This window comes from Seriola aureovittata, chromosome 10 (assembly GCF_021018895.1).
Source record: "Seriola aureovittata isolate HTS-2021-v1 ecotype China chromosome 10, ASM2101889v1, whole genome shotgun sequence".
NCBI classification, from domain to species: Eukaryota; Metazoa; Chordata; class Actinopteri; order Carangiformes; family Carangidae; genus Seriola; species Seriola aureovittata.
The window spans coordinates 1,542,501-1,559,689 of NC_079373.1; the positions used below are offsets into that span (position 1 = coordinate 1,542,501).

The following is a 17,189-nucleotide window of genomic DNA, read 5'->3' on the forward strand; positions in this document are numbered from 1 at the left end:
TTAATCTGATGGTAGTTTCACATGACAGTCTCATGTGTGAATGAGCACCTGAGTCACATGGAGCAGCTGAGGCTGGACATGGAAACAGCTGATAAAAGCAGCAGCAGTACAAAGACACAGAATGCATGGTTCAGATCAGTGTCATAAATGTATGATGTACATTTTCATGCTAGTTGCATGAATGAATAAAGGATCATCCAACAAGAAAGTGAAGGAAAGCTACAGCATGTGAGCAAATTGGAACTCTCTCTCTCTGTCCTGGTGCAGTGGAACTCTCTGTGGAACAAATGATGAAGCTGATGAGCGGCATGTCGCCCTGACATGTCTACTTCTGTTGACTCTTTGTTTGGACTTTGTATGTCTTTTTTATGTGTGGACATTTGTCAATCCCTGTTTTATTTTGTAGTAACCTCCCTTGTGTGTCTCATGTTCATTTTCCTTCCTGTCTTTGTCCTGTTTCCCTCCCTCAGGGATTGTCTGCCCCGCCCTAATGTGTTTCACCTGTGTTCAATCACCCTCGCCTCCCTTGTGTATTTAAGTGTCTGTCTTTGTCAGTTCATCTGTTTTGTTGTTGTACTTCTCTTACGTCTTGCCTTAGTTAGGATTTGTGATGTTCCCAGTGTTTTTTGGATTTTCTGTTGCCTGTTTTTTGGATATCTTTTGCAAGCACATTTTGTTACTAAAACATCTTTTTTTCCACCAACTTCCTGTATGTGTTGTTTGCATTTGGGTTCAGTTTTCCCTCAAAGAGAATGAGAATAGTACTGAGAGGTTCATTAGAGACCTGTTGGTGGGGACGAGTGTCGCTCACACATGATCACAGTCACTAATTAAATCTTCAAGTTTCAGTCTGTGAGAAAACGGAAACTTGCCCAACAATGACAATATCTGGCCCACCAGATTATTAAATCTGTTTTTTTTTTAAGCAATGCTCTATTTCAAGGTATTATGAGCTTGTATTCTGTAAGGTTCTGACAGGAAGTTCCAAAAGTTCTGTTTGCTTGCTTGACAAACCTGAAATAGCAGACATACAATGTGTGATATGAAAAAATGAACACCAGTGAATCAGTCAAACATATAATATGTGACCGCCACATGTGAACAGTAACAAAGAAAGTTCTGGTTTTATCAATCAATTTCTTAAATTAGTCTTTGATTATATTCTAGCTGCCATCTAATGGATTAGTAGAGAATTGACTCGAGGCCAAACCCCAGGTTTAAACCTCTCACTGCTCTCATACCACTTCCTCTCATGCATGAGTTTACCTCCATGACTGTCCTGACATGTCTGAATGAAGCCGTCAGGAACAAACATATGAAGAATACCTATTGTATGACTTACAGCTTCATAAACCCGGCAATTTTACATATGTCCTGTCTGAAAGAGGCTGTCGTTCCTGTCAGCAGGTTAAACACCTCGATGCAGAGTCTCCACACATCATCAGTCGTAGCGAGCACTGGAAAACTGTCTCTTCAAACAAAATTACAGATAACAGACCTGCAGACCTGATCACAGCACAGAGAACAACCTTGAATCTCTGACACATACACCAGCAGTGACAATAGCAGGAAGTGTGTAAGTGAGTGTTTCATTTCTGAATTAATATCAACAATATATTCTCTTTCTATTTCTTTCTTTCCTCTTTCCTCTGTTTTTCACTGATTATCATTTGCCTGTTTCATTCTTTCCCTCTTTGTGCTCTGCATCTTCTGCATCTCCAAAAGAATATATCCGAGCCGAACAAAGCGCCCGTCCTCTCATGATTTTGTGCTGCCTGTCTTCGCTGTTTGAAAGTCCCTCCCCTGCATCTTGCTGCTCTCTGCCTGGACGTCTCACTCTCTGCTTTCCTTCCTGGCTGAACAAGTACTAGGATTATAGTTCTGAACTGACATTAATCAAATCAAATGTGCAGTATAAAGGAGAAATATCTAAACATCACTCAGCTGGATTAACAGAAAGTAATGTAAATTGAATATGTCCTTGCAGAAGGAGTTATTACAAGCTGCTCAACAAATACACCCTAACTCCTCGTCATCACACGTGTTGACTGAGGTGATTAGTTAGACAACTAACGCCAGTCTGAGATGATAAATTACATCTAATTTAATGTGTAATTTGCTTCTTTAATTGCTGCTGCCGCCTCTTAACGCTTCACAATAAAAAAACTGTGGAAGTCATTTTCTAATGCACCAATACAATTTCCACAAACGTGGGTGCATGTGCAATGCTGCAATTTCATAACTGATCTCAGAACAGTGGCAGCTGATTCGAGGACAGCTTGACAAGCACACAGTGTGTGTAGCTAGCTATAGCTAGAGCCTTTCTCAACGTGACGCTCCCACGAAAATAAAAGAAACTATAGATACAGCAGCTGCTGGTCAAGCTAGCTTCAGAGACAACACCCTGCTGCCACTACATGACTGACACAAACAGGCCTGTTCTCTTCTAATCATTTTTCACGACAGAATCAGTTCCTCCTTCCTTCTCTTACCTTGCCCAGTGGCTTGTTGCTACTCTCCCAGTTCCTCTTCTCCAGGGAGGGGGGCACCTGGTACACATCCTGCCCAACTCCTGTCCCACCGGTCGGGGCTGCTCCCTGGCCTGGTCCTGGGCCTACAGAGGGGGGCACCTGGTAGATGTCCTGCCCAGGCAGCTGGTACTGTCTCTGGGCTAGAGGTGGACCCTTGCTGGGGGGCCCTGGCTGGGCCTGTGCGGTGGGTCCACCTGGGCCAGAGGGGACCTGGTACAGACTTTGTGGACTTGGTCTGGGGCTGTGGGAGGGAGGCATCATGTAGACAGAGTCAAGGTTGGGCTGTGCGGGGCCGGGGGTGGAGTAGGCTGGATGCATGGACGTGTACTGAGCTGTGGGGAGGGGCTTGTTGGCAAGCCCAGAGGATGAAGTAGCAACAGCAGCAGGTGACGGAGCAGGTGTTGGTTTGGCATAAGCGCTCTGAGAGGGGAGGGGTCGCTGCACCTGGGAGGCAGGACAGGAAGCAGCTGAATCTGGAGTGAGAGGTGTGGCCTGTTGCTGCTGCTTGCTATCGTACATGCCGACCAGGATCTTGAGACGGTTGCCAGGGACGATGCCTTGGCGCCCATGGAGGGAGCACAGCCACCATCCGTCCAACCCCTGCGTGTCACGCTCCAACACCGTCATGATGTCGCCCTTGCGGAAGGACAGCTCATCTGGAGACTCGGCCACGTTGTCGTACAACGCCTTGGCCAACACGTTCTGTGGAACAAACAAAGACCCAGAGATAAATACACTGTACATTAAATATCTATATCAGATATCTTGCGTGGGTCAGAGAGGAAATCAGTTTGTGCAGGAAATCACGCAGCAATTCCTCCACACCAAAACCACACATTGGAACATTTTCTGATCGGCCGACTTCATGGCTAAGGTTCGTTTGGCTGGTCAGGCTGAGTGTTAGTTGTATCATCAGCAGCACACTGACACATAAAGCACTTTTAGTATTCATATGCACTTAATGTCTTTTCCAGTGTGAACTCTCTACACACTGAAAACCTGCTTACAATGAATATGCTGTGTAGAACTGGCGCTCAGCAGCTGTGATAAATGTGTCTGTGCTCTGGGCGATAGAGAAAGTGTCTGTCCTAGAGTTATGACTCGTGGTTGTTTGCCTTCGTCAACCAATCAAACTGCAGGAAATATGGTCACAATCTCTCGTTCTGTTTATGAGTGTGTTTTTGCAGAACATTATAATGTCAGAGTGAAGTTGACCTGTGACCTTTTGTTTATAAACTGTCATCACTTCATCATTTTATCCTGTTAGACATTTGAGTTAAATTGTGTCATAATTTGTGTATGAATTCTTGAGGTATGGCCAAAAACATGTTTTGTGAGGTCACAGTGACCTTATCCTTTGATCTTTGACCACCAAATTCTAATCAGTTCATCCTTGAGTCAGAGTGACTGTTTTTGCCAATTCTGAGGAAGATTTCCTGACAGCTCGTGTTCATGAGAAACCGGACGGATGGACATCCAGGCGTCTGAAACTATTTGGCAGCTTCAATGCAAAAAAAAAAAAGTCCCTGTCATGTCTCTCACACACACACACACAAACACACACATACACACACACACTCCATCTGTGTTGAAACGCAGCATGCAAACAGAAACACCTCCCCCCGTCTCTCTGGAACTCTTTGAAACTAAACCAATATTTGTCGTCCACATCTGACCTCAGCCTGCTCTCCTCCCTCTGTGTCTGAGTCCCACCCCAGCTATCACAGACTGGTACAGCCTGTACTGGCCCCGTGCCAGCTCCACACACACACACACACACACACACACACACACACACACACACACACACACACACACACACACACACACAAACACACATGCACAGCAGCATAAGCACAAAGCACTGCCCATCTGAATGAGGCCATGTAATTGGCTTCCAGTTTTATAGCTGCACTTTTCTTTCAGCACACTGAAGGCCTGTTCATGGCTCAGAAAAGAGACAGAGAAAGAGACACACACTCCAACCTGATATACTCACTTCATCACATTCATTCACATGGACAAAAATACATCCCAATACTCCTCCACAATCATGTGAAATTCAGCTACTTTGTGATCCAAAGTTAGATTTGTTTTCTAGGTATCCGCTCAGCCCGGCTTGTCATCTTAAACTTTACCGAAAGTCCTTCCCCAGTCAGTCAGTGTTTTGTCTAGTTTCAGCTTCACTGTGCCGAGCAAATGTTCTGCAGTTCAGCTGTTTTCACATTAATGTGCTAAAGAAGGAAAGTTTCTCTGTGTTCACCTCAAATCTCACTTCATGTAACACATGTGCACCAGCAGGACTTTGTGACATCACAACTAGTCTGGAGCCAATCATGGTCCAGCATGTAACTGACAGTGTGATGTGGAAAGAAGAATGAACCTTCCAGTGAAGTAGGGTCCAGCACTTTTGAAATGATCAATAAGAGCTTTAATGGTTTACTACATTACAACACCCAGGTAATTAAAGTTCCTTTCCTGGCGTTGACTAATCCCCTGGAAATTCATCTCTCTGTTCCTCAAATTTACATATTTATTTATTTATTTTCATTTAAGAGCGAAATCTCTTCCTGGCCTTAAAATGTCTTGGATACACAAACATGTAGCGTTACACAAAACATCCGCCTCTGTCTCCACCCCCCCCCCCCTCAGCCGCTCACCTGCAGTTCAGACTCATCATCAGAGATCAGACACACACTGCTTTGCTGCTTTTGCTAGCTACTGTACGCCACACAGTGGTGGTAGAGGAGTAATTCAACAATACAAGTCGATGTATCGGAATGGTTAATGTATTTTATGTTTTGCTCTCTACAGCGTTAGACATGAAAAAGTGATAGTTCACATGAGCCTTCACCTTGACGTCATTATCAAACAGCTGATAATCTGTTGCTAATTCTCTGACTTAGCTACCTTAGCTAACTTAGCTGACTTAGCTTGCCAAATTCCGATACGTTACAGTGAAAGGATGGGTATCACAGGTATGCTATGGAGAAACCATATGGGAAGCCGCGCCCCCAAGTTGATGGGATTTTCATTGGAGGGTGTCTTTAACTAAGGTGTGTCTGTGTGGTGACCACCTTACTCAAAACACGTGTTGTAACTGATGGATTCATGCCAGTATGACCTTTGGAAGATGGTGCAAAAATAAAAGCTCCATAACTCTGGAGAAATGGGGGCAGCAGCAGCTGTCTCACAGCCCAGAGGGAAACTGATATCTGCCCTCTGCCACCTGAAGACAAACACCTGTTTAAAGAGCAGCTCAGCAGCAGCTGGATGCCTTGTTTCTGCTCACCTGCAGCACTTTCACTTCTCGCCTTGCTGTAGTGATGTAGGAGTGTAGTCCTGGGTACACTGTGACATCACTGATGGGTGTGGTTAACAGAGCAAATTTTTAGTTTAGTTAAAAGTTTAATTTACTCTGTGATGTAAGTGATAATTAAGTTTTCACTGATTTAACTTGTGATGCCTTTTAAAGTGTCACAGTTTAATTTTTTCTCGCTCAGAGCAAACATCTAATGCCATCTGAAACTCTGTCTATGACTGATTCTTAACTGTAGGTGTCTTCTGAAGAAGTTTGCATTAAAAGTGCTTCAGAGTTGAATATATTTCAACACGCATTTATCTGGCAAATTAAATTTTCTGCTGTTTCTAATTCACCACCATTCCTCCTGTATGGAGCATGAATATTTCTCCATGCTGTTCTCTCGCATCAGTTTGTCTCTTTTGGTTGTTTACAGAACATTTTTCACGTTTTAATTAAATGCTTCCAATATGCTGGACCACTTTCTCTTGCCTTTTTCTCACCGTCCTGATTCACAGTTACAATCCAGAAATGTCAATGTTGCTAGGTAACCATCAGGAGCATCAGCCAGGACAGATAACTAGCAGGATCGTCATTTGTTTCCTCTATCAAATAACAACCGCAGCAGCTGGGTTACTCTGACATGGATGTCAGTGATACACACTCTTTCTCTCTCTCGCTCTATGTTATCCTCTCTCTCTCTTTCTCTAGTATCAGTGAGTGTGTGTAGAGCTCACACACACCAGATCTGATTGTCATGTGAGTGGATGATGAATGCAATTCTCTCTGTTCTTTCTCTCTACAGGGAAATGAACAGAGCTTCTGACGCCAGACTGGGGTCACCCTCTCACATACACCCCCCCCCCCCACACACACACACAATTTATTAGAATTTTATCATCTATAATATAGAGACATGGATGTGTTCAAATAAAACATCTCTTGATGAACACACACACGGACCTCTTTCGTCAACTCCAGTGTCCAGAAAAATAGGAAGTGCAATGACAATGACTCACACTCCCTTCTGACTGGATGATGGGTCAGTGGCTTGACCCTCAGGTCCAGAAACACCATGTCATGCTCCATTTCTGTCTCTTTGTGAATTCAATCAAACATTCAGACCAGATTTTACTCAATGGCTTAGTTAAAGTTAAAAGAGTGTTTGACAGAACACTGTGTCTGGTTCTGAGCTTTGAATAGGAATGAACCATTTGAGGAAAATATCAAACTGTGTTTTTCTCTGCCCAAAATTGTGACTATAAAGCCCCTTTTCCAGTGGTCAAAAAACCCACTAAGACCCTCCAACATCAGGCTTTTGTCGGCCATTGAAAAGGGAACAATCAGCATTCACACTCGGGTCACATGACTCTGGAGTAGAGGCAGGTATTTACTGTCTCCGGCTCCAATTAAGTGACACGCTAATTTTTTTCCCCTTTTCCTGCTGTGACGTCTTTCAGAGACACTGTGAACACACCTGTCACCTGTCCAGCACAGTGCTGTTCAAGCAGAAACACAGCAGCTACAGAGCTTCAGGATGAAAGAGTGAAGCTGCAGCCCTGAAATAAGTTTTAAAAACACACAATTACTGATCGAAGCATCTCACACTGAGGCTCTGACACTTACCAGCACCAAGCTGGGGATGAGACATGACAGATCCATATTACCAGATGGAGGCTCATTCTCTCTCCACTGTGTCTGTGTGTGCTCTGCAAGTTCATGTGATGACATCACTTCTTGCAGTTGTGTGTCTGGACAGAAAGACAAACTCGTCCGGCAGTGGAAAAGGAGTCAATCGGCTTTTATTACCCGGTTTACCCGTGTTTAAAAACCCTGCTTATATCCGCTAATTGGTGGTTGGTGGAAAAAGGGTACAATATTTTGGTATGCAGCAGCTCAGATGTAAAGGTGCTCTATTCTGACAGTAAAGCTCCACTTAGCTGTGTGCAGACATGGCTGGAAGCCCTCAAACATCCCCATGTGTTAATCGGCGTGAGAAAGCCATCGAGCAGACACTTGTACATCCACTCAGCAGAGGCAGTCTGGGAGTGTGGAGAAATGAGAACACAGCGGGAGCTAATCACATTACCCAGACCTCTCGGGATAAATCCCAGCAGTGACGGGCCCCAACAATGTGACGCTACCAAGGCAACTGTTGCCGGGGCAACTGGCCACGGCCGAGCGACGCCAAAACTTCAACAAGACTCGTCTGGGAGACAACAGAGGATGAAAGAGACAAAAGAGAGGGCAAAGAGGAACAGAGGAGTTTAAAGAGCTGCAGGTGAAGTGACGCACTGAGCAACTGATTTAAAACAATTAAAATCCCACTGAAGAAGTTCCACAGCAGTTTATTAAAGAAGGGGAAATCTGGTATTTGTAATCTAAGCTTGTTTAGATCTCAGGTTGAGAAATTCCACAGTAAGAACACACTGTTGTGTTTTGTCTTAATGAGAAAAAACAAGCACATACTTAAATCAACTAATGAATTATAGTGACGTGATGCTAAACATCTTAAAGCTCCATATATGATGGTAGATGTCCATGTGTTGTTTGATTATAAAGCAGGTCTAGGTTCTATATTAATACTGTGAAAGTACCAAAAGTAGTATTTAAAAGAAAAATATTCTGCAAAATGAATCAAAATTCTTGGTTTAAAAAAAATATTTATTTTTAAATGCATAAATTAACAATTTCATTTAAATGTCAAATCTGGTCAAAAGCAGTGTCTTTAGTTTCTGCTGCTACAAACCATTAGGAGGTTATTGTCAGTTTAAAAGAGCATTTCAGTGGTTTGCATGTTTTAGGTCATAACTGCTGAGCAGCCACTGATCTCCATTTATTACATTATGAACTATGACGTGATGTTCACTCTGATGTTTATATAAAGACAAAGCAGAGGTGTGTGGCTGCCAGTGAAGTGAGCTGTTCACTGTTTAATAACATCTTTAGACTGAAACTGAATAGCTAATATTGTTACAGTGATTACACTGTGATAACTGCAGTTAATACGATAATGCATTTAATTAACAAGACTTTTTCATGACATTTTTGTTTGTTTTTAGATCCAGAAACTGAAGAGAGAGAGAGAGAGAGAGAGAGAGAGAGAGAGAGAGAGACGTCCACTGAAGAGAAAGTAATGTGAACAGCTGGTGAAGCGAGCTCACTATAGACAGGTTACTTATCTGTGTGTGTGTGTGTGTGTGTGTGTGTGTGTGTGTGTGTGTGTGTGTGTGTGTGTGGCTTAATGTCCTTTGTCTCTTGCCTGCTATTTGACCCCTGGGGACAAATACCAGCCTATCACAAGAGGTTCTAGTGTGTGTTTGAGTTCGTGTGTGTGTGTGTGAGTTTGTGTGTGTGTGTGTGTGTGTGTGTGTGTGTGCGTCCCTATTCATCACATTGCAGAAAGTTGAACAGAGAAAAGGCCCTTAATGTTTCCCCCCATCTGTCTCCATCTCTGCGACTGTCACAATTACTGTAATTTCTGTTCCCTCTTTCTTCTTGTCATTCTCCTGCTCTCTCTCTCTCTCTCACTCTCTCCGCCTCTCTGGAGGAAGACTAACAGCTCCTCCAGACCCTTGGTTCTCTTTGCAGCCTGAAGTGAATTTGAGTGAGTCCAGTTTGATGTGGGTGAGTCAGGATGAGCTGCGGGTCAACACTCAGGATTATTGTTAGTGTGAACACTCAGAGCTAACAGAGGAGAAGCTACAGTATGGAGTCAGTGAGCGCTGTGTTAGTGCTGCTGAGAGACCATTAGTTCAGCTTGTTTGCTTTGTAAAATGTATGAGGACGATGCTGTCTGTCTGTATAGCATCAGTTTAATCAGATATACTGAACCACAATAAAGACATTATAAAAGCAAACCTTCTCTAAGAAAAAACACTTCTTAATATACCTATAGATAGATAGATAGATAGATAGATAGATAGATAGATAGATAGATAGATAGATAGATAGATAGATAGATAGATAGATAGATACTTTATTTATCCCCTAGGGGAAATTCATGAATGTTATGTTTATGTTATGTCTGGAACCTAGCACACCGCCATCTTTTTTTTGTCCTGGCATCATGAGAATGGTTGTTTACTACAACACTGTTTCAATATCTTCAGTTCCACTGTGGCACAGTGGGATTTGAAAGTTTTCATGAATGAAGAATCAAGATCCACAGACCGAGTCAGAAACTCATCTGCCTATCAGAGGAGAATGTTACCTGAATCTGGAAGTCAGCACACTGGGAATAACAGGTGATGTTGGTGTGTGGAGAATCTCATACGAGATAACGTCAGCTGTTACCAATCTGACGTGTCAGATGTTAAGAGAGAGAGGGACTAGAGGTCTCAACGCTGAGACACTGGAACAACCAATCAACAGGAGGTAAGCTCTGCTCTGGTGTAAAAGGAAGTAGATTGTCTACTCTGCCGTTGATTAGTTGCACAAACTACTCTGAACGAGGAACAACAACAGTTCAGGAACTGAACAGCAGCTGCTAGCAAAGACAACAAGGTCAGTAACACTGTAACTCATTATCATGTTGTATTCACCACTGGGAGTCCAGGCTGATGAGAGCCAATCAGGAGAGACCGTGGGTGTCTGCGTCATCATTTCCAAAGGTCTCAGTTTCTGTCTGTCTAGACTACAACACAACCCCATAGTTTTCAAAATAAAACACAACTCCAAAATGTTCAAAAATAAAATGCAATTCCAGACTTTTCAAAATAAAACAGGTCCAGCAAAGTTTCTGAAAGTTTCAGTTTTAGAGGGTGAAAACTCTGTGTGGACAGCAGGAGGAAATATAGCAGAAGAGAAGAGTTTATGAAAACGTAGTAGTCTGGAAGTAGCCTTAGAGTGCTAAAGTGTCATGTTGTAGTTACTGTTAACATTGATTTTATTTATCTGACATATTGAAATAAATATAAAATAATCATTCACTGTGACAAATACACAGCATGTTCATTCAAAATGTCGAGGACAAACCAAAAATGAACTTATTTCCATTGTGGTCCTCATGAGCCCAAACCCAGAGAGTGCAGATTTCTATGTTAATGTTAGACAGAATGAATGAATCAAACTTTATTGATCCAGGGGCAAAACAAAAAGACTCTCCTCAGCTTCTGCTCTCTTCTGTATGTCCATTGTGATATTTACTGACAGCATTAACCAATAAGCCACTCAATTCACCCGTTCACTCACATTCATACTCACAGTCATACACTGATGGAACAGCCATCAGGGGCAATATGTGGTTCAGTTTCTTGCACAAGGATACTCTGACATGTGGCCTGGAGGAGCTGGGGATCAAACCACTGACCCTATAACTAGTGGACGACCCACTCCACCTCCTGAGCCACAGATGCCCCCGAATGACAAATGAAATTAATTAAGAACACAGAGAAAAATCATCCATTAACATTCATCAGTGTTTCTATTCTTTACTCTACAGCACAAAGACATTAATTTCACACTGATATTAACATGTACTCTATACAGCTTTTCCATTTCTCCCATGAAGGTAGATTTAAGGTTGTTAAAATAATCTTTTCCACTCTGTCTGACACTTCATACATACTATATAATATACTTATTCATTCATTCATTCTGTGCACTATTTTAAACATATTTACTTAAAATCCAGAAACATTTGGAAACTTTGAAGTTTATTCTCTAATTAAAATGTTGAAATAAAGTTTTGTGGGATTGAACAATGTTTAGCTACATACTTTGTAATTACTGACTCTTTGGCAGGTCATGTGGTTTGAAGGGGTTAATTTTCAGTTGAAGGAATACACTGGAGTGTAAATACAGAGTTGTTGTAGCACACACACACTGAAGAGATTCTACTGTGTCTCCGTGAACAAAGTGTGTGTGTGTGTGTGTGTGTGTGTGTGTGTGTGTGTGTGTGTGTGTGTTTGGTGTGTGTCACTGCAAAGCCAAAGTGTGTGTGTGTGTGTTCCTGTGTATATCTCTGCTATGCTGAAGCAAGCCCATGCATGTCTGTCTCTGTCTCTCTCTCTCTCTCTCTCTCCCCCCTCTCTGTCTCACATACACACACACACACACAGGATTTACTACAGCATTCCACAGCCTCCACATATTAACTCACAACGTTCCTATTACCTCACATTCCAGAGGTGTCACAAAACACACACACACACACACACACACACACCATTCAAAATCATTAGGATGATCAATCACATAAAGACGAGCTTTAGCTTCTTTTGTTTTTTTAGCTTCTTCCCTTCTCGCTCTCTCTCTCTCTTCCACTTCTTTCCTTACCCCCCCCCCCCTTCTTTTCCTGTCTTGGCATGTCAGACTGTTCTTGAGAAATAGTTGTGAGTGCACGGCTGATCTCTACAGCAGCAGAAAGAATCCTTCGCCCAGCGGAGCATCTAGGACACCGCTGCAGGACACCGGCATTAGTGATGTGTTTACAGGGAACAGGACGAAGGCTCTATACATTAGTCATCATCACTCTGAAACTATGCTTTATATTTTGTTTTAATAGAGAGCAAGAGAGTTACATGCTTCACAGGAAACACAGCTCTGAGGTAAATTCTTCAGTTTGACATGAGAGGAAGAGGAAAAATTAAAAGCCCATGCTTATTAGAACCCAGAAAAACTTCAAGGTACTCTTATTTTACCTACGAAGATCAGTTTACTGTATAAAGTCTTCTGATATCATTCCAGCGAGGTCTGGGAGACTACAAACTGAACACCAGGCGTGTGGAACCCCTGAAAGCTTCTATGAGACACTGAAAACAGTGCTCAGTTAGTCTGACAAAAGGGTTCTCGGGAATTCTTCAGTCCCCTTGAGTCCTTCAGGGGGTTGACACTCTCCACATGGTCCTTGTGCACCCTTTGGGGCAGAAAAATAAATCATATTCTGGGTTTTCCCAGACACCCCGGCTTTATGTGCCGTGCTAAACTGTAGTTGAGGCTGCAGCTTTAACGAGTGATGACCCCAGCTGAAGAATTCCTGCCCTCGGGCTCTGACTAACAGCAGAGACAACAGCAGGGATTGTGTAGCCTGCAGCACAGGATAGACTCAGGTGGGCGTGGCCTCAGAGTTGCTTAACCTGTTGACAGACAGCCCTCGTAGGAACTTATGAATAGCTGCCAGACATGAACACGCACACACAGATAGTTGGCTTGTTCAAAGGGGCTCCACCTTCTCCACCACAGAGAGAAACAGGGTTGAAAACATCCAACACAAGTCCAAGAGTTTCCACTACGGCTGAGATTTGTGTAACTTTATTTATTTGTTTTTTTTTTTTGTTTTTTTATTCCTTATGCCATTCAGGCATTGAACACAGAATGACAGCACCAGGGAACACTTGTTACTGGTCTTGTTATTTTATAAGCTTTGCTCTCTGGTATTTATTTATCTGCTGCTACTTGCTCATTTACACTATTATATCTTTTTTGTTATGTGGATTATGTCGTATTTTTTTATTGTACTTTCTTCGGGAGAGGCTGAAGACAAATGTACACTGAGGATGACAATAAAGTCTAAAATAATTCATCTAAGACTCTGATATATTGTGGCCATGTTTCTGCCACTGTTTTATAAGGCTGATGTCCTCATTCTGAAAGCTGTGATTGGTCGACTGTTCCTCCCGGTGGCTGACACCAGACCTGTGACAAAATCAGCATGTGTGACTTTAGTTTGTAATGTTTTCAGTCAAAATTTAATCCGCCATAAAAAAAGAGAGACTGTTGTTTTATTAGCTGTTAGCTGTGTAGCTAGCTGCTAATTCAGGCTGTGTTTACAGAGTGCCGGTATCAGGGACTTTGGTTGTGACCAGACACCTTCAGAAATTACTATGTGCAACACTCAACAGAAGAACTGAGCCCACACCTGTGTTTAAGGGCTTTACTAAGCTGCACTTACACAGGTAGCAAAGACCTGCCGGCACACCCTCTGATCACTGTGTGTGTGTGTGTGAGTGTGAGTGTGAGTGTGAGTGTGTGTGCGTGTGTGACTACAGAGCTGACGCCTACATCTTCACACCAGAATACAACATTCAACACACAGAGGCTCAGAGCAAGAGTGGTGTGTGGCAGTGTAAGAAGCTTTAAAGCGTCAGGCTCCACCTCCACAGAAAACCCAGGAACAACAGGCTGAAGGTTTAAAATGGTTTCAGGAGCACAGCGGCATAAATCTGCACCGTGGTGAACTGTGACACTCACATAAATCTGTTGAGAAAGCTACACCTCAAACTGCAGTGTTGACTCTGTGATTCAGCACTGAGCGGCGGGAAAAACATCCAGTGATTCATGGCTCGTTGTTCGTTCAGTACTCTACTGTACTGTGACACCAACGGCAACAACACAGGTACAAACTGAACACAAGAGAATGAGCAGTTGTATTTCAGAGACATGAGCAACAAAGCTTCAGTCTGTTTTAACCACAATTACACAAGTCACTTCATTTTGGGTTCATGTGAGGATTAAGTTGAGATGTGCAAAATATGTTGTGTATACCTGTCAGTCTGCCTTTACATGTTTCATATGCTAAACCACATCATCTAAGGTTTACTTCTGCAGCCTTGTTCACAAAGCTTGTAGGGGGGTGTCTGTACACTGAGGCTCACACAGTACCAGTCCTGTATCTGCTGCTGAATCTGCTGTTCGTGTTTCCACTTTGCTTATTTGGAAAAAAATCGGAATCAGAAATTAAAACCTATTTCCTCCACAAGCTGCAGCTTTAAACTAAATTATTTCTCGACCTTTGGGAACAGAATGTATAAAATAATGTAAAGTTCCTTTTCCATTGGTCAAAAGACCCACCAGGGTGAACTCTCTAATTTTCACCTGTTTCCCTGCTGTGACATCTTTCAGAGCAAAGACACTGTGAACACACCTGTCACCTGTCCAGGTGCTGTTAAACCAGAAACCCTGCAGCTACACTGAGCTCCGGGATGAAAGAGTGAAGCTGCAGTCCTGAAATAAGTTTCAAAAACACTCAATCACTGATGGAAGCGTCTCATTACAGAGGCTCCATTACAGACATGACAGGTCTGTTTTACCCATTAGCACAGGAGCTAGCAGCTCACTATCTCTCCACTGTGTCTGTGTGTGTGTGTCTGTGTGTGCTCTCTAAGTGCATGTGATGACATCACTCCCTACAGTTGTGTGTGTCCTCAGTCTAAACAGAAAGACAAACTTAACTGGCAGTCAGTGGAAAAGGGGTCAAAAACCTGCGTTTAAAAAACCTGCTTATACTCGCTAATTTAAGCGTAAAAACAGTATTAGCTAGCAAGTCCACCTGAAGCTTTTTAAAGCCTCCAGTCACATTTCATGGAGTTTAGTTTCAACAGGTCATGAGAAGTGGTTCAAGGCTGCTAAATGGACCTTTGAGATCATTTTGTTACACACCAGCAATATAGTTTCAGTTTTTCAATCTAAAAATGACTCAGCACAATCAAACACTCTGACTTGTTAATGAGTGAAGAAATGAAATCTGACCCAGATGACTGCTGAAGAAAGGAACGTGCTCTCTAATGGGCAGTCCATGACCAGGGTGGTCTGAATCAGTCCACAACAGGACAAGGCTTTGTCTTGCAGTACTGGTCCAAATCTCAATGTGTCTCATAGACACTGCAGAATCTGTACATGAGCTACTGAAAATCCCTGATTCAGGCCCCTCCCCCCTCGGTCTCGTGTGACTTCCTGTCACTTCTGTATCTGATAAAGGTCAAAATGGCTGAACTATTTCACATAACATAAGAAATTGAGTTGAGTGTACATCATGTTTCAGGACCATGTGGTTGTTGTTGTTGCTGAGTGTCTTTTAAGCCAATATGGGCTGAGCACCATGTGGTGCAGGACACTTAATCAGTTCTTCAATCAATCAATCAATCAATCAATCAATCAATCAATCAATCGAATGAACATTAAATAGATACATTTCTCTCTGTTTTACCATCTAAGATAAATACTGGATAAAATCAGCTCCTGTTTCAGGCCTTTTGAAACTGATATCCATGCACCAGCAGCATCATGATGCCAGCCGTCTGTCACAGTATTTTATGTTGTTTATTACTATAGTGAATCATATAAATGATAAGAATGACACAATAAATAGTTTTATATCAAACTTCATTATATTCATTATGTCAGACAATTAATCTGTATCATCTTCCTCTCTGTAACAAAGCACAGGATCAGATGCATCCTCCCCCTGAGCACAGGTGGTGATCCAGCATGATGAAGGCCACTGGGCCCAGATGTTCTACAGCTGTTCAGTGTGACCACTGCGTGATCAGCAATCACTTTGTAAACCTGTCTGTCTCCAAAGCTCCAAGCTCAGCACAGTGTCCCAGACCCACATGGTATCTGGGTCAAAGGTCGCTCTGTCCACTGAGTCACAATGAGTCACACAGTCCTGCACATGCTTCAGTGCTGAGACAGTCTGTCAGGTAAAGTCAGGATCTGGTGATGAGAGAATATAGCGCAGAACTTACTGGCTGACTGTCTGTTGACTGACTGGCTCACATTCTGATTAGCTGATTCACTGCTCCACTGACTGACTTTATGGTGGACACCTGTGTGTGCTTTAGCTCAGGGGTCAGTGAAGATCAGTGTGTTCTGTGAGCGTGTGTGGTTTGGTAGATGGGGGGTGGCCGGCTTATCACCAGAGCCAGGACACCCCGGGGGTCTGGAGCTGGTGAGTGTGTGTGTGTGTGTGTGTGTGTGCAGGAGACAGAGGGGAATTCCTGCTGTAAGCTCGGCCTCTGTGACTCAGACAGTGAGTCAGGAGAAATACAAGGTGAAGAAATGTGTTCTGACACAATAGGGACCATGTTACTCCGCACACAGACAGTCACTCATATCTTTATATTCACAGAACATGACCAGGAGCCGAACGCTGATAATGTATAAATAACAACAAGAGGATAAAGACAGCTGGTGATGAGACAGGACACCTCCTCTTCCTCTGAACCACAGAGCTCCACTGTTTCTAAAAAACAGTGAAGCACGTCAGTGACCCACACTGTTACACTGGGTGACATGTTCCTTCTTCACCGTGAACACACACACACACACACACACACACACTCTAGTTTATTTAGACTTATTCCCACACAAATACTCACTACAGCACCAAATGTGGTTTAATCTGCCGCTGAAAATAGTCCCAGACAAATTATATAAACATATTTCCTCCTGTGTGTTAAACCCTGTGGTGTCCATCTGTTTCAGGAAGTGACTGAGCCTTTTTTAAAGGAAACTATATATTTGTTATATTTACAGTAAATACATTAAAGAAAAGTCATAAGTGTCGTTCTTTCATATCGGTTCTATCGCTTTGTAAATGCCCAGCCCTACGCAGGGTTCTGTCTATAGCTAAC

The 17,189-nt window shown here is 42.9% G+C and overlaps 1 protein-coding gene across 3 annotated transcripts in view; it reads right to left on the reverse strand.

The window, feature by feature from the left end:
* bcar1 (BCAR1 scaffold protein, Cas family member) overlaps positions 1-17,189 on the reverse strand; it is an 88,299-nt gene that overhangs the window by 25,036 nt on the left and 46,074 nt on the right. For all 3 annotated transcript variants that reach the window (XM_056386719.1, XM_056386720.1, XM_056386718.1), the window contains exon 2: positions 2,493-3,233. In XM_056386719.1, the coding sequence (XP_056242694.1) occupies positions 2,493-3,233 (741 nt within the window). The remainder of the gene's footprint in view (positions 1-2,492; positions 3,234-17,189) is intronic.